The sequence below is a fragment of the Gymnoscopelus microlampas genome, assembly GCF_963454915.1.
Source record: "Gymnoscopelus microlampas genome assembly, chromosome: 23".
Lineage (NCBI taxonomy): Eukaryota > Metazoa > Chordata > Actinopteri > Myctophiformes > Myctophidae > Gymnoscopelus > Gymnoscopelus microlampas.
This window is the reverse complement of record NC_139960.1, coordinates 13,661,248-13,684,287: the sequence shown is the minus strand read 5'-3', so window position 1 is coordinate 13,684,287 and position 23,040 is coordinate 13,661,248. Positions and strand designations below refer to the sequence as shown.

General features: G+C 40.3%; 1 protein-coding gene across 3 annotated transcripts; it reads right to left on the bottom strand.

The window, feature by feature from the left end:
• Positions 1 to 293: 293 nt before the first annotated feature.
• ncaph2 (non-SMC condensin II complex, subunit H2) lies at positions 294 to 22,807 on the bottom strand. 3 transcript variants are annotated; one of them, XR_014600245.1, is made up of 21 exons: positions 22,705 to 22,807; positions 21,279 to 21,403; positions 20,542 to 20,643; positions 19,861 to 19,922; positions 19,184 to 19,265; positions 17,703 to 17,765; positions 13,919 to 13,998; positions 13,054 to 13,214; positions 11,662 to 11,819; positions 11,012 to 11,116; positions 9,591 to 9,654; positions 9,118 to 9,216; positions 8,422 to 8,466; positions 8,268 to 8,338; positions 7,090 to 7,201; positions 6,884 to 6,961; positions 3,661 to 3,710; positions 3,434 to 3,535; positions 1,860 to 2,009; positions 1,095 to 1,360; positions 294 to 1,046 (listed from the first exon to the last, which is right to left on the bottom strand). XR_014600245.1 is itself a non-coding variant. In XM_084050291.1 (20 exons), the coding sequence occupies exons 2-20, from the start codon at positions 21,384 to 21,386 to the stop codon at positions 1,223 to 1,225; spliced, it is 1,830 nt and encodes a 609-aa protein (XP_083906417.1). In that variant the 5' UTR covers positions 21,387 to 21,403; positions 22,705 to 22,807; the 3' UTR covers positions 294 to 1,222. The 3 variants fall into 3 exon arrangements, 2 of the variants coding, with proteins under 2 accessions (XP_083906417.1, XP_083906418.1); XM_084050291.1 differs by having other exon boundaries at positions 294 to 1,360; XM_084050292.1 differs by having other exon boundaries at positions 294 to 1,360; positions 21,279 to 21,397; positions 22,697 to 22,804.
• Positions 22,808 to 23,040: the final 233 nt, after the last annotated feature.

The window sequence follows — 23,040 nt, the reverse complement described above, 5'->3', positions numbered from 1 at the left end:
AACTACTAACTAAAGTTCTCAAATAATAGTGGCGTAGACTGAGATGTAGTGGAGTAGAAGTAAAGGTTAAAGTATAGAGAATTGGAAATACTCCAGTAATGTAAAAGTACCTCAACCTTGCACTCAAGTACAGTACTTAGTTACTTTACACTACTGCAATTAGACAACTCTCAGAGTACAGATGACCCTTGGGACCCGTCACCCTCAACCTTCATGAGGTTTAGTCATTGACAAATGGAACATTATACATTAAATAATAACAGATTATGACTAAAGAAAAGAAAAGCCACAAACACAGGGAATTGTCACTTTTTATTTGGCCTTGCCCATCTTAGGACAAATAAACTTGAACTATATACATACAAACAGTTAAACTGCAATTCATTAGATTGAAAGACACATTCAAGACACACCACATTTATAGGAACATATATAACCACAACAAAAACATGCAATGACGTTGTGTTCCATTACAAAGAACGTTAAATGGTCTTTCTCCAAACTCTGATCTTTAAAGGAGAATTCCGCCTGACGTTTTTCTTACCTTATAGATGATATTATATCCTAGGAGGGGTACAGTAGTTAATAACTCCATCCCGAGTCAACCACTAAAAACCAGAGCCTATGGGGCTAGATCGCGTATTTAAAATAGCTTTTTTGTTTTGTTTTTTTGTGAGACCTAACGCTGTTATGGACAGAAAACCCTCCACAATGTTTTTGTCCCAAATGGGCTGCCTTAGTGTTGACAAAGTGACGTAGATGACGTCACGGGTGAAATCTCGTCTTGCGAGACTTCCGGAGAGGCACAGTCATCCAACATAAACACTGTGGAGGGTTTTCTGTCCGTAAGAACGTTAGAGCTCACCCAAAAAAAATAAAAAGCTATTAAAATACGCAATCTAGTCCCATAGGCTCGGGTTTTTAGCTGCGGTGGACTCGGGATGGAGTATTATTTTTTTCTACTGTTACCACTCGTCCTAGGATATAATAATATCATATATAAAAAAGTAATAAAACGTTGGGAGGAATTCTCCTTTAAAATGGTCCTTCTCCAAAGCGCTTTACAACATTCGCTCACTGATGGCAGTGGAAACCGTGCAAACGCACAACCTGCTCATCAAGAGCAATGAGGAGGAAAAGTGTCTTGCTCAAGGACACTTTGAACACACAAGACGAGTTGATCGCAACCCCTCTCCTCCTGAGCCGCCGCTGCCCCCCAGAATCAAACGGCATGATGAGCTGCTTTGAGGTTTTTAAAGCGGTCTGTAGCCCTGTCCGTGCAGAGGAGGGTCAGAGCCATGGTGTCCAGGCTTTCCTCCAGGCCCTCGGCCTGGTCGATCTCCACCGTGCCATCGTTGGCCTGGTAACGTACAAGAGAAAGACACATTCATTCGTCAGTGTGTGTGTGACCAGTGGTGGAAAAAAGTACTCAAATCAAAATGTACTTAGTACCAAAAAAATAGTACCAAAAGTAGAAAGTACTCATTGTGCAGAATGCCCCATTTCACAAGTTTTCAAATGTATAAAATGTATACAAATCTTTTGAAAATAAGAGGAGGTAGTACCAGTTTACCTGTAGACAGACAACCCCCTTCCCTTTTTTTGTATATATTTTTAATTTTTCATGCTTTTTTTTGGTACATACTGTAGTGGTATTTTTTCTCTGTATTTTCATGTTGATATTTGAACTGTTTGGTTGCTACTATATATGTCTATGAAATTAATTCAAGGACCCCAACGGAAACAAGTCCGCAAGGACTTTTTTGGTCGGACCTTTTAGACAAAAGTATTATAAATGTAACTGTGTTGTTTTACATTCTTTTGCCTAAAAAAATTTCAATCAATCAATCAATGCTCACCAGCTGGAGGGATGCCAGCATGTACTTGCACGCTTCAAAGTTGTCCAGCCCACACACGATGGAGGCGAAGGACTTCCTGTGGTTCACGCTGTCTAGACTCTCCACGATCCTGTCGCCATAGTCGTGGATGTCGAATACTGCGCGCGTCTCCTAAAGGTAGAGAGAGATATACAGGCAGAGAGAAAGAAAGTATATGTGGTTATGTGAAAGACAGAGAGAGTGAACCAACAGCCAAGAGACGGTTGGTCAGAAAGAGTAGAGAGGTGAACATACCCCAGAAGCAAAAGATTTTAGTTACAAATGTTTGCTTTAAACACACACACACACACACACACACACACACACACACACACACACACACACACACACACACACACACACACACACACACACACACACACACACACACACACACACACACACACACACACACACACACACACACACACACACACACACCTAAAAGCTCATAGCGAGGCACTCGGTGCCACGAATAACAGAGATGCGTTCCCTGTTTGAATGGGTTAACCCATTGACTACGACTCGCAGTATACTATTACTGTCCAACTGTTTTCCAAAGCATACCATGGCATGGTTTGTTTAAAATGACAAGTAAGCTATTGAATTCTACTAATTTCAGTACGGTATTTAAGTCACTGCAAGATGGCATTTTAAAGCATGGATTTTAAAAGTAGGGCCAAAAATAGCAACTGGAGAAAAGACTGATTTACAAACCAAAATTTAAACGTGCATGACACACATAGCTTAGTGACTGTTATATTTTGGCAGCAAAATTATTCTCAATTATTCAGGTTCTCAAGTTCGGTAAGATTTTAATAACATATAACCATTATCCCGTTAGACAGCCGAGCCCCCCCCTGTTCTTGTACATATTTTCCCACCCTTTTTTTCCCTTTTTTCTTGTACATAGTGTTATTTAATCCACAAGGACTTTCATGAACGGACCTGTTAGACGAAGTATTTTAAATGTAACTGTGCTGTTTTACATTTTATTTTTTGCCTAATAAAATATTCAATCAATCAATCAATAGTATTTGTCTATTGAGGCATGCTATGTATTATGGCAAAAAGAGAATTCATGCACATCCTAATAACATTAGTGTCCTGGTGTTGGACAAAATCAAAAGTTAAGTCCCCACACTGGTTCTCAGCTCCACTTGTTTATTGCCGTTCTCTCTTTCAATCAAAAGATCTCCATTAGGACATTGATGAAAATTTTAATTCCTGATGAAGATCTTTTGATAAAGATAAAACTAAATAAGTGGCGCTGAGAACCAGTGTGTATTTTTTTTTTAATGTTTTCTTATTTTTTAAATATATTTTTAGGGCCTTTCCTTTTCTGCCTTTAGTTATAGTGGAATGTGGAGGTGGACAGGAACCAGGGAGAGAGACATAGGGAGCAGTAAAGATCGTCGGGAACGGGACTCGAACACGCGATGCACTGTCAGGCTACTTTAGAGCCTTGGTGCCCGGACCGCCAGGCCACGTTCTGGGCCAATTCCTTTTTTAAATGTTATGGATTATGTCTGGTGAAGCCTCACGTAGGGCCGTACCTGCAATTCCAGCACGGGACGAATTTTCTCCTCCCATTCTTCCACTCTGCGCGACAGTGCCGTCTCCTGTGCGTAACCTTGAGAATTTTTGAGGAACTTTTCCTGGAGAAGATTACAGAAGATAGGGTTTAACCATCAAATTCCATGCTGTGTGACTCTTGAAGGATATTGATCAGTCAACGACAACGAGTGGGCTTTGTGCCAGAGACACTGAATGCAATGCATACCACATGTTTCTTCACAAGGTCCTCGTAGCTCAGTCCCTCTGTCTGGCTTGCTGGAAATCAACGGGACAAAACTAAGTTAATCACCGCCAATTGAAAACAGTTAGCTCATTCAATCCGGGAACACGTCAAAGAGGGATATACATACACACATACAATTGACACATCTGTCATTTTAGATTTCTTTGGCTATTCAAAAATAGCAGATATACAAGCTCATAGCGCCTGCTATTTTCAAAAATCATGTATATTTGTGCAAATATTTGATTATTTTTTTTAAGCGGACATTTGTAACTCAAATGTTTGCTTCTGGGGGGTCCCTGGAACTAAAAATAAAAACGTATTCCAAGATTTGCAAACATTTCCACAATCTTTGAAAAATAGCAAATGTACAAGCTCATGAGCCATGCTCATCCTACTATAATTCTAGTAAGCTGACGGTGGGTGGGTGGGTGGATGGGGTCTTGGGTCTCCGATCAAACTGCGCATGCGTCGTTGTGTGCCAGGTTTCGCGAGAGAAACAAGCAGCGAGGTCTATGAAAACGAGGCCAAACCAAACGAACCCTATAACACCAACATTGGCCCTAAAGCGCTTACAATCGGCGGACATGGCAACACCGACTCTACACCATAGACCCCGCCCACTCTCTGCTGTGGAAAGTAAACACTCCAGATTTGTTTCCCCACACACGATGCACATTAGCTCCATAAAGAACGGTTCTATGTCGTTCTCTTCCAGGATCGGGCGAACGTCCGCCAAGGCTCCGCTGTTTACCCTTTTGTATACATCGTATCCCAAAACTAATGGTAGATTCTAAACCGCACGGATGTTTAAGGTTTGGTCGCCTGCATAATATTTTAGGTCGCCAGCGAAACTACCCGTTTAAATCGCTTATTTAGTCAGCCTGTGGCCATGTTTCCCATTGTAGCCAAACCGGGAGCAGTAGTGGCAGCGGACGTAGGGTTTTTTTCCGGGTTCAATGGGAAACATGGCCACAGGTTTCGCGAGAGAAACAAGCAACGAGGTCTATGAAAACGAGGCCAAACCAAACGAACCCCATGCGACCTGATAATAATGTCCAAAGCATGTCTGTGTATGTTTACATCCATTACTGTGTTGGCGTTAGTTGGGATTAATGTTTATTAGCCAAACCAAGTTACTATGAGCCGTTAGCGTGATGCTAAGCTAACGGACGTTTGGCGCAAGCATGCGGCTAACGCTAATGCTAACGTCGTCATCGTGACTTAATCAACAATGTAAACGTTTCATCAACACACTTTATGAACCTTACTGTGGTTAATATTATCAGTGCTACCCAAGTAGTCCATTGAAAAGTATTATTTTGGTGTATTTTGTGTATTGTAACTTGGACACTGTAACTTAATGGTAGCTGGGGCGACGCGTTGTTGGCTCATGGTTCAGAATGCCTCATGGGTATTGTAGTCATTTTCTGCTATTTCGGTTCTACTGTGATAGACTGTGCTACATTACCTGCTGTTTAATTGTGAATCATATATGCTATGAATATATGGTAATACAGTGTTTATTTTCCTGTATTTCCAGGTTTATGACCTGAGTCATCTATGACCTGTGTGTCATCTGTGTGTCCAGTACTTTGTACTGTGTTGGTTAAAAAAGACAAAACACGAGTTGTGACAAAGACGTGTGATTCTCTGATTAATGTTGTTAGTGGTGTAAAATGCCATCAAAAATATACTCAAGCCTGCTGCAGGGCAACAGAAAATAGCAAGCCTATTTTGCTCTTTTATATAGCAAATTTTTATATATATACGAGGGGACGCGCGCCCTTCACCGGGTATGGTCTAGTGAGCTATAAATCTTAAAATGACACAAATTATGCTTTCCCGCCGGTCTTAAAGGTGTAATCACAGCAAATCACAGTTCAATGAAAGAAGCGAGACTTAAGGTTGTTACACACCGGGGCGATTTTTTCGTGCGAATAATGCGTTTTTTTTTAAAACCTTATAAAGTCAATGGCTCCGTACATGGAGCGAAAAAGCGAAAAAGCGAAGCGAAAAAGCGTCTTTTAATTATTCGGAACGAGTCCGAATTTTGCGTATATTCGCTATTTTCGCCGGTGTGTAAGGACCTTTTGGCTGCGTGGGAAAATTATTCACCATAGGGCCCGTGTGCACACACACACACACAAACTTTACCTAGCAGTCAAAATAGTACATCGTCATGTAATACAGTGGTTTTCAACCCTTTTCATATGAAGGTCCATTATTTATTCGGCAATTGAGCCACGGACCACCGTTTGATAGAATATTTTGTTGTCGTCGGGTACGATTTTGTCCACAATTCCATGTTGTATTGATGTTGGTACCATAGGAGAGATAGCAGGCAAACACTGATCAAAAATAACGATGCTTATACATTCTCTAATTATGTAGACTTCTTCTAAATTAAGTAATGCAGATGTTTAACAATAATTGAACTATTGAGAGCGTAAAATGAAACCAAATGGATCCGAAATCATTTTACGCTCTCAAGAGTTAAAAATCTACCTAAATAAGGGTCCATTCAGCTAGCAACTCTCCATCATTTAGCTGGGGACCACCTGGAACCCCCCCTCAAGGACCACTGGTGGTCCCCGGACCACTGGTTGAGAACCACTGATCTAATATTATGGCACAAAGACAAGCATTCACCATGTTGACATGATACATCGCTGAACCAATTATTCGATTACTGATAGAGTACCGAAGTCCTGACGTCAATCGTTTAATCCCAGGTTCGTAAAGTAATTTCTCTATGGAGAATAACATTGGGTCATCTTAGAATCGTCTCATAATAATTGTGGTGCAAAAATAAACAAACTGTCTCTGCAATATTGTCAGGGAGGAGGTTCTGTATCGTTTATGATAGTCAGTCACTTATATTTGATACAGTGCGTTTCTGGTGAAAATGTAACTAATTCGGCGGAAGTAACATTATCGTTTTCTCACCGTCAGTTGATGCTTCATATCCATAAGAGTCAAACCGCCGGGGTCATTTGTTTATTTTTGGAACACAGTTCTAATTTGACGCGATATTAAATACGTCTATGGGGATTCAGAATGGGGGTGGAAAACCGCGAACCAGGTAGACAAACCCAGGATATGTAAATTACATCAGACTTCGGTGTTCTATTGTATTTGATTTGTGCCGAACGAGGAACACTTTACATTCTAATGGGCGTCACCATCTGGGTCCATCATTTACCTGGTATATCAGGGAACTGTAGATCAAACTCAGGCAGGGCCTCGTGTTCACCATCAGAGTTCTCATCATCATCAGCACCTTCATCAAAGAGGGATATACATATACACACACAATTGAATCAACTCACAACATTACCGCTCTTCACAAATATAAACAGATTTTTTTGGGGGGGGGGGCATTTCAGACATTAGAGGCTGTCATAATACCGGGGAGGTCGGGGAGATGAAGGGCCTCCACGTCTCCCTGCTCTGCTGCCTCTGGCTGCAGGTATGTTTTCTGGAATTCCTCTTGGAGCTCCTGGTCAGAAACAACCACACCCTGTGGACAGGACGGGCCTCCACAGTTATTACATAATCACATAATCATTATTTGAAATAATCAGAGTTATTATTTTTGGCATAATCGTCGACATAATCCTTTCCATGTTGAAATGTTCATAGATTTTAAAGTGGAAATAGTCGATCTACAAGTTCACGACGCTTTGTGAGCTATTTCCCATAATTCTTTTAACGCGAGCGTGAAACGCAAACAGATTCTTTAATGTTCAATGTCAATCACAAAATTAAAATTGTTAATCGCAATTAATCGTAAAATGGCATGATCGTGGCAGCCCTAGATACAGTGTCACCAGTGGTGGAAAGTAACTAAGTACATTTACTTAAGTAAAAATGTTTAGGTATTTGCACTTTACTTGAGTATTTCCAATACTTTTACTTCACTACATCTCAGAGACAAATATTGTACTTTTACTCCACTACAATAATTTGAAAACTTTAGTTACTTTGTAGATTTGGATTATTATTACAAAACATACATTAACCACTGCAGCTCTACATTTCGGCCATTTGAACATAGCAGATCTAAAAGCTCACAATGCGGTGCGACGCATTGTGAGCTTGTAGATTTGAAAACTTGCGAAACTGGACATTCTACATAATGAGTACTTTCTACTATTTTGATACCAATACCTTTGTACTTTTACTCAAGTAAATTCTGAATTTCTGACTTTTACTTGTAACAGAGCATTTACACATACAATGCAGTATTGATACTTTTACTTAAGTAAAAATAATTGAGCACTTTTCCCACCACTGAGTGTCACAGTGTGTTCAAGAGTCTCACAAAAAGGACCAACACAGGCCTGGGCCGTGGCGTCGCGGTCCAGGCACCCTCGGTTGAAATCCCTTAACTGACAGCCTGTCGCGGGTTCGCGTCCCGTTCCCGACGACCTTTGCTGCGTGTCTTCCCCCATCTCTCTTCCCGTTTCCTGTCAGCCTACTTTCACTGTCCCCCTCCAAATAAAGCTATAAAAATCTTTAAAAAAAAGGACCAACACAGCAGCTCCATGTATAACATTTAGTTTATGTACAGTACACCCCCTTACCGCTCTTCTCAAGGTCCTCTTTCGTGTGCTCAACTTCTCTTTGATCTTGCTGACATAAATGTAGTTGAGATCTGCAACACAACATACAACCAGTCTAATCACATTATCTCTTAACCCTTGTATGTGTTGAGGGTTTATTTTGAGTCGTCATTACCTGTGAACGTGGGCCCGTTTCGTAACTTCTGTTCAGCTGGGTCACCTGCATCAGTAAGACAAAAAAAGAAGAGTTTTTTTTTCCTTCAAATGAGGACAAGGACAGCCTTTGGCCACTAACCCATTCAAACAGGGAAACACATCCGTGTAACCACTTAAACCATTATTTTATACTTTTGGCTATTCAAAAATAGCAGATTTACAAGCTCATAGCGCACCGAGTGCCGCGCTATGATCTTGTAGATCTGCTATTTTTGAAAAATCTTGAAAATTTAGATGGGGGTCCGCGGCCAAAAACATATAATCTTTGTTGTTTGGTTGCTATAATCAGTGGTGCTCCAACTTTTTCATGTCAAGAACCACCCAAAGTTATATATATTTGGCTGCGGAGCCCCATCTGAAAATATTTAGTTTCAGGGACCCCCACCCCCCCCCCCCCAGAAGGAAAGATTTGAGTTACAAATGTTCGCTTTAAAAAAAAATATATATATTCAATATAAGATTTAAACACATTTTTACGATTTTTCAAAAAATAGCAGATCTGCAAGCTCAGTGCCGCTTGTATATCTACCGTACTATTTTTTGAATAGCCAAAGAAATCTTAAAATGACACAAATGATGTGTTCCCGGTCTTAAAGGGTTAATAGCATCCAGTGCAGTGAAACACATTAGAATAGGTATGATCACAGTCTCTTACACATCCCACTGATGAAGTTACGGAAGTCTTCCACTTGAGAGTCGCCTTTCCTTTTTCTCTTGCCCCCATTACAACCCGCAGGTACAGAGTAACATTTCCCTTAAGAAAAAATGAAAAAGGACAAAAAAAACGTTTTAAAGACAAGGTATTGAGTATTCTAGTGCATACTATGATAAGGTGTTTTCTTCAGGTTGGTGCTTTGAGGTAATCACCATCATTTTTGCATAATCGTCATGATCGTTTCCATGTTGAAAGATTTTCACACATTTTCAAATATTAAAAATAGCAGAAATAGCTGATCTACAAGCTTGTAGATCAGCTATTTCTGCTATTTTTTTTACATGTATAAAAATGAAATATGTCAATCATTTTTATATTTAATTTTTTATTTGTCATATCTGCCCTGTGCATTTTTGATCACGAAGCCTAAACATTTGACAGTGGACGTACGTACTTGAATGCCATTTTCTTACCTGGTTTCAGGGGCTTACTCTCCCCGATTTCTTCATAGGGGTCATGCAACTTCCACATGTCTGCCTGTATAAACAAAGCAAGCCAGTAAACTGGTCAGTTTGACTCAAGAGTGGGTGCGTTGCAAACTGGATTTGAACCCGTGTCTCTCCTCCCATGGGAAATCGAGCCTTTAACAGCTCAGCCAAAGTAGGTTAAGAGAAACACAGATACTCGGCGTGGATCTTTGACAATTTGTCCGGAAACGATCAATACATTTTAGGATAGAAACATGCCATGCAGTTGCTCAATCTCAATTACGGTAAACTACTTAAACCCCTTAAACCCCAGCATCGGTAATGTGGGGAAAGCTTTCGCTGAAAACAGCAGATCGACGTGTTGTGAGATTGTCAGCGAAAGCTTTCGCCACAATAATAACAGAAAATACACTAGTATTGAGCCCTGAGGGACTCCCATATGGGGTTTAAGTGGTTAAGATCACATCTACAATAAGTGCTAGTTTAAAACGCTGCTATCAATATTCAATAGGCTGCTTTTGGTGTGAACATACCCTTTGGCTTCAGGGGCTACTTTGCTATGTGCATTTTAGTTCTAAACTAGCCTGAATATGAAGGCCTGGCCCTAACTGGGCCCTACTGGGCCGACCAATTACCATACTTTTAGGCCGAAAACCCGAAAACCCCCAAAAGGAGTCGTTGTGTGCTTAATGTCCTCAAAGTCATGCAGCCAACACGCTTTGAACTGAGCAGATTGGACCTTCCGTTCCAGAGATGATGGCCAAAACATCTTGAAATTGGTCACTTTTGCCGATTTCGAATTGAGTTTTGGCCATTGTCGCTCATTTTTCTTTAACCCATTAAGGACCTGAAGCCGATTGTACAAAGGTCTTCTAAATAATGTATGTTTCTATATCAGTGGTTCTCAAACTTTTTCATGTCAAGGACCCCCAAACTTATATGTATTTGGCCGCGGACCCCCATCTCAAAATATTTTGTTCCAGGGACCCCCAGAAGCAAAGATTTGAGTTACAAATGTTCGCTTTAAAATATAAATATATATATATATATATATATAAATCAAAAAGTGATCCAGATGCGGTCTTAATGGGTTAATAACACAGGCTAGGAAGGTCGGACGGCGACAAACTAGATACCTGAGTAAAGTTCTCTTTGAGCTGCATCCAACACATCCACTGCCATTTCCGTCAGCAAATGGGGCAGTTGAAATTTATTTTTTGGGGGGTAATAGATTTTTTTATTTTTTTTGTGGAACCCGAGGCCCGGCCCGGCATAGATTCTGGGCCCGGCCCGAAAACGTCGTGTCGGGCAGAGTCGGGTTCGGGCCGAATTTGAGAACTCATCATTGCTATAGCGAGACTTGATATGCGGTGCAATAAGACAGAGTAAGGCATTATAGTACATACATTCTTCCTCGCCGCCTCCTCCTCCTTCTGCCGTTTCTGCTCTTCCGCCGAGGGCTGGACGTGTCTCTCTCGAAGCACTCTGCCTTCACCAGCAGCCTGACCGGCCTGGGGTTGGACACAGAACAACAGAACCTAAGCCCTTACATACTTCGGTGTAATGATCAATAGTGAAAATAGCAGATCTACAAGCTCACAAACAATGCATTGTGAGCTTGTAGATTGTCTATTTTCAAAAGATTTTTATACATTTGAAAACTTGAAATGGGACATTCTGCACAATGAGTACTTTTACTTTTGGTACTTTAACTACATTTTGATGACAATACTTTTACTCAAGTACATTTTGAATTCCAGACTTTCACTTGTAAGGGTGCGCTCCCACCGCACTTTTATTTTACCTCTGTGGCAGAATCTGCCAATGCTTTGTCAATGCAAATGCGTGGATTCTTGGAAAAAATCTGCAAGACCAGGAATCCACGCATTTGCATTGACAAAGCATTGGCAGATTCTGCCCCAGAGGTAAAATAAAAGTGCGGTGGGAGCGCACCCTAACAGGGTTTTTCTACATTGCAGTATTGATACTTATACTTAAGTAAAACATGCGAGTACTTTTTCCAACCTTTGTTTTTAACGGGGGTGTGATGTCGTACCTGGTTTCTTTCGATGTGTTCCCGCGGGCCCTCGTCCATCTCCATGCCATTGTCCTCCAGAGGAAGGAAGCTCCCGCCTCCGTCGTCGCCCGCGTCCATGTCATCGTTGGCCGCAGGCATCACAGCGTTCCACGCTGCTTGACCCGGCCCGTCTGGCCCTAAAAACACAGGTACACTATTTAAACAGAGCCAGAGGACTATAGACCCGTCAGTGGATGCCAACAGACCATCTGCTTTCATCCAAAGTAACCTTCAGTCACTGTTGATTTTGACAGCAAATCTTGATTTAGTTTTAGTCTTTTGAATAAAATTCCATTTAGTTTTAGTCATATTTCAGTCATCTGAAATGTTTTAGTTTTAGTCGACTAAATCTACAGTTGATTTAGTCGACTAAATCGTATTTTGGCGGTGCCTTGATGGCGTCGTAATGCCTGTTTTTGCACTTGGTTGCATGCCGAAAATAGCCGATCTATAAGCTCACAACGCGTTGCAGCGACACCCGAGTGCAACCAAACATAAAATGACTTGTCTTTTAGTTCTACTGGATCTCTTCTCCACTAGTCCCTCACTAACATTTTAGTCTAGTTTTTATTTGTTGGCAAAATTGTGAATATAATTAGTTTTAGTCATCGTAGCTTAGTTTTTATTTAGTTTTCGTCAGTGAAAAGAGGTAGTCGGCAAACATTTTTTGCCATAGTTTTAGTCGACAGAATCTACACTGCCTTCAGTGCACTACACTTTTGCAAAAGATAAGTGATACGGACTTAGATATTTGTGGCCTCTAAATAGAAACGGTTATACCAAGGCAAGATGTGTTGTATGTATTATGTATTCTTCCCCTGGGACAGTCCCTCTGGGACTACAACTACTTTTATCACCGCTGGCCTAACCCATTCAATCCGGGAATGCATCTGTGTCATTTTAAGATTTCTTTGGCTATACAAAAATATAGCGCGGCACTCGGTGCCGCGCTATGAGCTTGAAGATCTACTATTTTTGAAACATCGTGAACATTTTTACAAATCTTTGAGTGTGTGAGTGTGTGTGTGTGTGTGTGTGTGTGTGTGTGTGTGTGTGTGTGTGTGTGTGTGTGTATATGTTTAAAGCAAACATTTGTTACAAAAATCTTTGCTTCATGGGAGTCCCTGGAACAAAATATTTTGAGATGGGGGTCGGCAGCCAAATACATATCTAAAAATGTTTTCTAAATCCTAACAGTATGTTGCTATATCAGTGGAGCTCCAACTTCGGTGCCGCGCTATGAGCTTGTATATCTGCTATTTTTGAACAGCCAAAGAAATCTTTCAAATGACACAGATGCGTTTCCGGGCCTAATGGACAAAACACTTTCCTATGGGCAGCTACGGCTTTGTGGTTCTGCTTCTGACCCACCTTGGTCCTGGGTGAGGGACGTGTCGTTGCGCCAGTTCTCCCCAATGGCTTTGGACCACACCGTGTCCAGCTTGAAGCGGATGTCGATGAAATCTTCAGCATCCGGGATGTAGGTGTTTATCCTAAAGTCCCTCCAGCTGCCTAAATCCTCACCTTTCAGGCTAAGGCAGGCAGGCAGGCAAAAAAACAACAACAACATTACAGTCTGTGAGGTTCTTAAAAATTCTCAATAAATGGATATAATTGATGTATGTGCCATCGGATTGTACCAAAGTGAATGGTAATGCTATGTGCTACTTATTGAAAATAATATTGAAAGCCAGTGCACAATCTGCACATTTTGTTTTAGTCTTCTACTGGAGTCAGTTGCACCACTTCACACCAAGTTCAAACTTAGCCTAGTTATAGCTTAACCCATTCAATCCGGGGACGAATCTCTGTCATTTTAGATTAGATATTTGGCCATTAAAAAATAGCAGATATACAAGCTCATAGCGCGGCACGAGTGCCGCGCTATGAGCTTGTATATCTGCTATTTTTTTTAAATCGTGAAAATGTGTGCAAATCTTTGAATATATATATATCGCTTCTGGGGGTCCCTGGAACAAAAATATGTTACAAATGTTGAAAAAAATAAATATATATTCAAAGATTTGCACACATTTTCACGATTTTTCTAAAAATAGCCAAATAAATCTAAAAATGACAGATACTTTCCTGGTCTAAAGGTTTTTTTTAAAAGCCATTTAAGCTATAACTAGGCTAAGTTTGAACTTAGTGTGAGGCGGTGCAACTGGGTCCTGAAAAAGATCCTTTTTAGATTTAGTACATTTTTGGTCATCTGAAATGTTGTGTGGGCACTCACCTGATGAGGGGTGCTTTCTGCTTCTCACGGGGTTCAAAGGGAATGAGAGCCTCAGGAGGGAGAGGTGGCACATACACGTTCTGCAATAGAAGATACACACCGTTATTCACTCAATGATTACATGGTCAAGATTTCCCGCTCAAACCTGTGTGATCTTTTTTTTTTTATCCATAAAGACCGGGAACACATCTGTGTAATTTTTTTTATTTGAGCTAAAAAGCATTGCTTTACACTTTGGCTATTCAAAAATAGCAGATCTACAATCTCGTAGCGCGGCACTACGAGCTTGTAGATCTGCCATTTTTGAAAAGTCGTATTTTTTTTGCAAATCATTGAATATATTATATATATATATTTTAAAGTGAACATTTGTACAGTGGGTGACCATTGACTTTGTCGTTTTTTTTCATTCTTCTCATGCGTTTCATGCAGGGCATGTATGATTTCCACTCTGTGCCACTAGGGGCAGCAGCGGTCTACTGCCTACAGCCCACAGCAGACAGCAAGAATATATTTGTTACTAGTTACTGTATATCCTCTCCAAACTGTACATACATTACTTTACACTTTTGTATTATGTTTTGACACTTGCTTTGGAAAATGTAAACGTATGTTTTATCATGCCAATAGCTCATTGAATAGCAAAATTGTTTGTTTTGGGGTTTTTAGGCACTGTTTTTCCTAGAAAGACAGAGAAAGATCCTGTATGTTGCTTACAGTACAAGATGTGACATTTATATTAAGCAAAATATTAAGCAAATAAAGTTAGATGGCATGATGCTGCGCTTAACATTAGTTTGATTTTAACGTCTTAATTGATAAAACGAGACGGGAAAATAAACGTATTTTTTTCTCTTGCCAATAGATTGGGTTTTCTGTTCAGCGTCGGGCAGTCAGGAACGCATCTCTGTCATTTTAGAAATGTTCAGACACACATTGGTTTCTGTCTGTCTGTCTCAAAAGTCTGTGGAGAGAGAGAGAGAGACAGACAGACAGACGTCTTATATGTTTTTTTTTTCTCGCATCAATTGTTGTGTAGTAATATTCCAACATTTTCCTCTATAAATGAAACAGCCCAGCTAGTGTAGCGGATAAAACTGCTGTCCGGTGATTTTTCGACCCGTGTTCGAATCCCACGCGATGAGCATACAAATTATTCATTCTCGTCTATTAGTTTGTATTGGCCAGTGCGTTATATATATATAATGTATGTATAATGGATTAATATTCATAAAACCAACAGACAGACTTTTATTTTAAAACATAGCAGATCTACAAGCTCGCAAAGCATCATGGTGCAACACTTTGTGAGCTTGTAGATCGGCTATTTCCACTACTACTTTATGGGACACTGCTCTCTCTCTCTCTCTCTCTCTCTTTAGTTTGATGAACATTGAACCTCATAATAACATCACTCCGTTCGCGACTGCATACAGAACGTGTGTCGGCTCTGATGTTTATTAGACAGCATGGACCTCCGCTCAGGTCCTGGAATCCAGAGCCTTATGTCAAGACTTGGCTGCGAGCACATCGCACGGCAGAAAGCACAAAAACCAAAGTGGCACAGCCTGTCATGTCAGATAACCCCGAGCCACTTTGGCAGTTTTTATAAGACAGGGGTTATTGGCGTCTTTTTGGTTTGTTTTATTTTATTTCCTCGTTTATAATTATTTCCTCCTCAATATTGTTTAAGAATTAATGTGCTATCCATGACATGCTGTCACCAGTTTACCAGTTCACTGTCTGTTATTTAATGATGATCGAATATTGGCTAAATGTTTACAATTTCTTCTGTCCAAACAATGAAAAGCACTTAGAAAAGGCAAGTGAGTCTCTCTTTAATTAAGCATGATGAGACATGTGTTTTCCACAAAACAATTGAATATCATTGAATATAATGGCACCCTTGTCATACTACTATGTTATTATAGCTTTCAGTTGGCCACCACAGGCACAGACAGTGCGTTTTAGCGCAGCGCGGCCTGGCGCAGCGCGGCGGAGTGGTTGCGTGCGGGGGGTCGGGGGGCTTTCGTGGGAGGGGGGGACGGGTGGATCAGAGCTTAACCCTAAAACCGAAATAAAGTAACAAAAAAAACTCCAATCCGCTCAAGAACCGCGCTCCCCCACTTCCAAAATTAGCACTAGCCTACAACACTGGCCCAGTCTCTTGCCAAACCGGTTATGTTAATGTATGCAGCCTATTCCAAATAAGCCAAGTGAGGAACTCTGCTATCAGGTTCCCCCTCCCCCCTACAGTACCTCTGTAGGCCTATCTCTTCTATCAAAGTATTTGTTCAGATACAAATTCAGAGCGGCCAATTTTGATATTTTTAATGCGCCTACATGAAGTTAGAGGGATGGGCAGAAATGGTGTAGGGTGTAGGCTATTTTCAACTGTTAATGGGTTTTTCTTTCTTCTCAAATGAATTCTACTTTGTTGTACAACAGTGTCCCATAAAAGCTCACAAAGTGTTGCATCATGATTTGAATTCCGACTGAAAACGCCACCCTTGCGTCTCCGTGTGTACAACCAAATACGCATCTTTCCTGCACCGATGACGCTTGGGGCTTTTACAGCGCTGCTCCTACACTACCACGCACCGTCAGCAACAAGTGGACATGGAGTAAATGTACTTAGTTACTTTCCGCTTAGTTACTTTCACGTGCATATAAATGAGCCACGCGGTTTTATAAGAATGAAAACAAACGCCTCGCTGTTGGCCATGGATCACATGACGGTCGTCTGTTACGGTCATGGATGAACTCAAAATGTTACTTGAGTTCAATCAAAGTAAAAGTACAAAAGTATTGGCAAATATACTTAAAGTACTGAAATATTTGAAAATAGCTGATCTACAAGCTCACAATGCGTCGCAATGCGTTGTGAGCTAGTAGATCGGCCATTTTCAAATAGACTATGTGAAATAGGGCAAATAATGTATGTTTTATAATGTAATGATTTATATCTGCAAAGTAACTAGTAACTAAAGCGTTCAAATAATGGTAGTGGAGTAAAAGTACAATATTTTCCTCTGAGATGTAGACAGACAGACAGACAGACAGACAGACAGACAGACAGACAGACAGACAGACAGACAGACAGACAGACAGACAGACAGAAACCAATGTGTGTCTGAACATTTCTAAAATGACAGAGATGCGTTCCTGACTGCCCGACGCTGAACAGAAAACCCAATTTAAACGCTCTAAGCACACGTAATTATTGCTAGTTATTATTATTATTATTATTATTATTATTATTAATATAAGACATCTATCTGTCTGTCTGTCTGTCTGTCTGTCTGTCTGTATGTATGTCTGTCTGTCTGTCTCTCTGTCACAAAAAAAGTGACTCCAAAGCGGCACCTTGTGGTAGTATTTGGAACTTAAATTTACTGCAAAGCGGGTGAGGCAAATGAGTGAAGTGATTCTCTTATGAAAAGCGACAAAGTCAATGGTCACCCACTGTAACTCAAATCTTTGCTTCTCAGGGGTCCCTGGAACAGTCCTTGATATGAAAAAGTTTTAGAACCACTGATATAGAAACATATGTTTTAAAAAAAAAACCTGTATGATTTAGAAGACATCTGTAGAACCTCAGAATCAAAGATCTTTTGTTGAGAATGTTTTTTTTCAAAAATAGCAGATCTACAAGCTCGTAGCGCGGCACTCGGTGCTGCGCTACGAGCTTGTAGATCTGCTATTTTTGAATAACCAAAGAAATCTAAAAATGACACAGATTCTTTCCCGGTCTAAATGGGTTAAAACGGGTAAGGGTACCAACCGTGGTGGAATCGCCGTCTTCTGGGAAATCTCGGTCCGACGTGACGCAGTCCAAAGATTTGAACTGAAGGACAATAAACAAAGACAATTGTAGAGACAATCTCTGTAAGACTTAACAGTGAGTGACATTCAGTTGGATCACTTGTTCTCAAAGAGAACCCTTGAGAGGGTTCCCTCTCCAGCAAAATGAGGAACAGTTTAAATGCTTAAAAAAGGTAGGGTAGGTGATATTTTTTGGTTAAAACAAAATGTTTTGTATTAAAAGGTTAAAGCTCTATATTCCAGTTACAAATGTGTCAGGATTGTGCTACATTTCCATCTTTTAAAGTAAATTTGAAAAGATGGTTGCTTGTAAACCAAAGCTGCAACCATTCGTGATCATGTTTTAGGTTTATTTTTATGCCTCGTTTCCTATGTAATGTTATGTAAATGTATTCCACCGTTTGTCTGTATGTTTTCTGATTTTATGTTTTATGTGAGGACTGTGGATGAAAATTAGTATCTTTGCTAAATCCGGTGTATTTACATCCATGTGACGTCCATTAATATGCTCTGTCCTGTCCAAATAAACAAATAAAGTAAAGTGTCTGCTCATTTATTTGTGTCATCACTTCCAATTTCACTTGTTTAATCTGTATCCTGACTGAGTTCTCCATCCTGATTGGATAAAATTGGTATCCCGACTTGAAAATGCATTTTCTGTTTAATAAAGAGCTGGAGAGACAAGGAGACTCCTTTTACTGAACAAACACTCTATAGCACTGAGTACTATCAGAATATAGAGCTATTTAACACTTATTCTAACCAAAGAAAATCACTTACCCTACCTTTAAGACCCATCTTATTTTTAGGCTATTATTCGATAACAGCCGATCTACAAACTCAAAAATAGCCAATCTACCAGCTCAGTGTTGAGAGCTTGAAGATCAGCCATTTTGAAAAGAATGTTGGCAAATCTCTTATGGGGGGGGTCCTCCTTGACACAAACATTTTCAAATAGGAGTCTGTGGGCAAATGCATATCAGTTCTCAAACATCAAAATGCTTGAGAACCGCTGATATACTGTAGGTCAGTGGTTCTCAACCTGTGGGTCGGGACCTCCGGGGGGTGCCTAGATGACAGTGAAGACCATTACTGCATCAGAAGTAATCAACAAACTATACAATAAAAACTGGTCAAACATTGGCCAACTTGTCAAATTATATAAGAAAAAAGGCAAAACATTTGGAAATAGACGATCTACAAGCTCAGAACGCCTCGCCGAGCTTGTAGATCGTCTATTTTCACAATTATTATCTGTGGAAGTGAGTCAAACTAAATGTAATTCCTACAATTCCAAGAGCTTGTCGGGGTGGGTGGGGGTCCCCAGTTCAAATATGATTATTTGGGGGGGGGGGGGGGGGGGGGGGGGGGGTCACGGCCTGAAAATGTTTGAGAACCACTGATATACAGTACAAGGCGATGTTCCGCTTCTCTCCTTACTGCAGTGTCCTCCTCCTCGTCTTGATTGGAGTCCGCCTGGTCCGCGTCGTCCTCTGCGGACGTCGCCGCCTGCTTGGCGCGCCTGTCAGGAGCACACGACATTACATTACGGTCATTTAGCAGACGCTTTTATCCAGCGACTTACAATAAGTGCATTCAACATAGGTAGGGAACGAAACTACTAATCACCAGGAGTCCTAAGTGCATTTTCTGCTAAAACAAGCAACTAAGAGTATACCTAGCGCTAAAGTAAAAGTGCAATAACTCAAATCTTTGCTTCTGGGAATTCTAAATCCTAACAGTTTTTTAAAAAGAACGTATGCTGCTTTGCTTAAGTGGTGCTCAAACTTTTTCCATGTCAAGGACCCCCAAAATGACATGTATTTAGCCGCGGACCCCCATCTGAAAATGTTTTGTTCCAGGGACCCCCAGAAGCAAAGATTGGAGTATGTTCCCTTTAAAAAAATATATTTGCACAAATTTTCACACTTCTTTTAAAAAAAGTAGCAAATCTACAAGCTCATAGCGTGGCACTCGGTGCCACGCTATGAGCTTGTACATCTGCTATTTTTGAATGGCCACTTAAATCTTAAAATGACACAGATACGTTCCCGGATTAAATGGATTTAAAAAGGAGCCTACTTAGGGGTGCATAAGTGATTAAGAGAGGTGCTCACCTCTTGTTTTTGTCATTGATGTATTCCAGAGTCTGGAACACCAGATTGTGTAGAAGCTCCACCTGAAATGCAAATAGAAAATCATCAATACGGGGACACTCATGGAACATCATGGAAATGGTGTCTAGCAGTGTTGATTTTGTCGACTAAAACTATGACGAAAAATGTTGCTCGACTACCTTTTTTTCACTGACGAAAACTAAATAAAAACTAAATGAAAACTAAGCTACGATGACTAAGACTAAATATATTGACAATTTCGTCAACAAATAAAAACTAGACTAAAATTTTAGTGAGGGACTTAGTGGAGAAGAGATCCAGTACAACTAAAATACAAGTCATTTAGTAATAGCAGATCTACAAGCTCACAACACGTCGCAGCGCGACGCGTTGTGAGCTTGTAGATCGGCTATTTTCAGCATGCAACCAAATGTGAAATCAGCCGTTACGACGCCATCAAGGCACCGCCAAAATACATTTTAGTCGACTAAGTCAACTGTAGATTTAGTCGCCAAAAATCTTATGATATTTAGTCGACTAGAACTAGACAAAAACTAAAACATTTCAGATGACTAAAATATGACTAAAACTAAATGGAATTTTATTCGAAAGACTATGACTAAAACTAAATCAAAATTCGCTGCCAAAATCAACACTGGTGTCTAGTGTGTTTTTACATACCTTCTTGCTGTAGATGCAAGCCGATCCTTGAATAAGCAACGCTGCTTCCGCAAAATTCAGCGTGATTTGGCCGCCATCAATAGTGATGCTCATCTCCTCCAGCTACCAGGGCAGAGGGGAGTATTTTATTTTCATCAATTCAATACTTTATTAACGGTTTGCAAAAAAAAAGCACAGAGGTACAGTTTCATACAAAAGGATGCTAAAAGGACAAACCCAAGAAAGCACTATGGCTTGTTTCCAGTGGTGTAAAGTAACTAAGTACATTTACTCAAGTACTGTACTTAAATACAGTTTTGAGGGGCTTTTACTTCACATTACTTCCAATTTTCAGTCATTTCATTTACTTCTACTCAACTACATCTCAGAGCCAAATATTGCACTTTTACTCCACTGCAATCATTTGAAAACTTTAGTTACTAGTTACTCACAATGCGACCCATTGTGAGCTTGTAGAGCTGTCGTTTTCAAAAGATTTTTATACATTTGAAAACTTGAAATGGGACATTCTGCATAATGAGTAATTTTATGTACATTTTGATGCCAATACTTTAGTACTTTTACTCAGGTGCACTTCGAATTCTTTTACTTGTAACAGAGTATTTCTACATTGCAGTCTCGGTATTTCTACATTGCAGTCTCGGTACTTTTACCTAGGTAAAAGTATCGATACTTTTACCTAACCTTATGATTGTGAAACGTTACAACTTCAGAACTCATGAATGTGTCGTTCATACCTCTTCCAAATAATCGTTGAGTTCAGACGCAACGTCAATTTCCCAGTTCTGGGTGAGCTCACGGATGGGCTTCAATAAGTGAGCATAACGGCTCTCTGCGGGCTCCATGGCTCTCTCTGCTGTCGCTGTACAAAAGGAAAACAGTACATGTCAGTGGTGTGTAGAGCATTGGTTCTCAAAGTGGGCTCCGGGGACCACCCGGGGGTCATGGGGGGGGTACCAGGGGGTCCCCAGCCAAATGTGTTAATCATTCAGCGTCACAATCATTTTAACCATATTTTATAATTTGGCTATTCAAAAATAGCAGATCTACAAGCTCATAGCGCGGCACTGCCGCGCTATGAGCTTGTAGATTTGCTATTTTTGAATAATCCCTGGCACAAAAATATTTTTGAGATGGGGGTCCGCAGCCAAATACATATCATTTTGGGGGTCCTTGACATGAAAAAGTTTGGAGAACCATTGGTGTAAAGTGACTAAGTACGTTCACTCAAGACAAGTACCATACCTAAGTACAATTTTGAGGTATTTTTTACTTTACTGGAGTATTTCCAATTTTCAGTACTTTTACTTCTACTCCACTACATCTCAGAGGAAAATATTGTACTTTTTACTCCACTACAATTATTTGAAAACTTGAGTTACTTTGTAGATTTGTTTTATTATTACAAAACATGCATTACCCACTTCTGCATTTCGGCCATTTGTTGTATTGATACCTTTATGTAAGTAAACAATGTGAGTACTTTTTCCCTCCACTGCTGTTACTATATAAGACTTGGCTAATGTTGATGGAACATTATGTCTTATTAGCCCTAAAACATGACAGTCATGGCGCTACTTGTTCCTGGTTTTGGACATTTCTCCATTTACAACCCGCACATCTACATAAACGTTCAAATATAAAGAGCTGAACCCCCGGCCACGGATGTACCAAGCTGAAACGCTGGGGTCTAGGTACCCGTTTCTTCCGTATTGTTGAATAAAAAGCATTTTAATCCGATCGGTGGCCATTTTCTCATAGAGTTATAATGTATCCTAGTGCAATACACCTCCCAACCGATAGGGGCGGGTCGTTGAAAGCACACAGAGAAAAAATGGCCACCAATCGGATTAAAATGCTTTTTATTGAACAATACGGAAGATGCGGGTACTTAGACACGAGCGTTTTAACTTGTAACATCCATGGGCGTGGGATAAGCACTTTATATTTGAAATCTGAACGTTTATGTGATGTACGGGTTGTAAATGGAGAAAATTCCAAAACCAGGAACAAGTTACGTCATGACGCTTGTGACAGACGAGCGTCATGTAAACCAATGACTAGTCTGACTTATATAAGACTCATACAGAGGAAATGTACGACACAAGAGTATCCCACAGAGTTCCCATGTCTGTTAAAGTAACGTTTATTCGACTACATTACCTTCCTATTGGCTGAATGTAGCTTCTATGTTCTGCTGTCGGTGTTTGTTGTTGTTGCTCTGTGTTGAATAAACCGCCCAACGGCCCGAGCGCGCGCAGCTGTGTTCCGTGAAGACTTCCGTCCAACGCGCGCCGCCGACTATATACACTTCCTGTGTGCGAACGCAGCGCTGCCACCTATCGACCTGGAGGCTGCAGTACACACACATAACATCCGATCAGTGGTGGACACGAAATATATATATACATATATATATATATATATATATATATATATATATATATATATATATATATATATATATATATATATATATATATATATACATATATATAT

What these genes read in the sequence shown, in the direction of transcription:
- ncaph2 (XM_084050291.1), bottom strand. Translation starts at nt 21,386, where the DNA reads ATGGAGCCCGCAGAGAGCCGTTATGCTCACTTATTGAAGCCCATCCGT. An exon ending in AACACATCGAAAGAAACCAG is followed by an intron (nt 11,117 to 11,661) that starts GTACGACATCAC and finishes GTCCAACCCCAG; the next exon opens with GCCGGTCAGGCTGCTGGTGA. An exon ending in ACAGTTCCCTGATATACCAG is followed by an intron (nt 3,711 to 6,883) that starts GTAAATGATGGA and finishes GTTGATTTCCAG; the next exon opens with CAAGCCAGACAGAGGGACTG.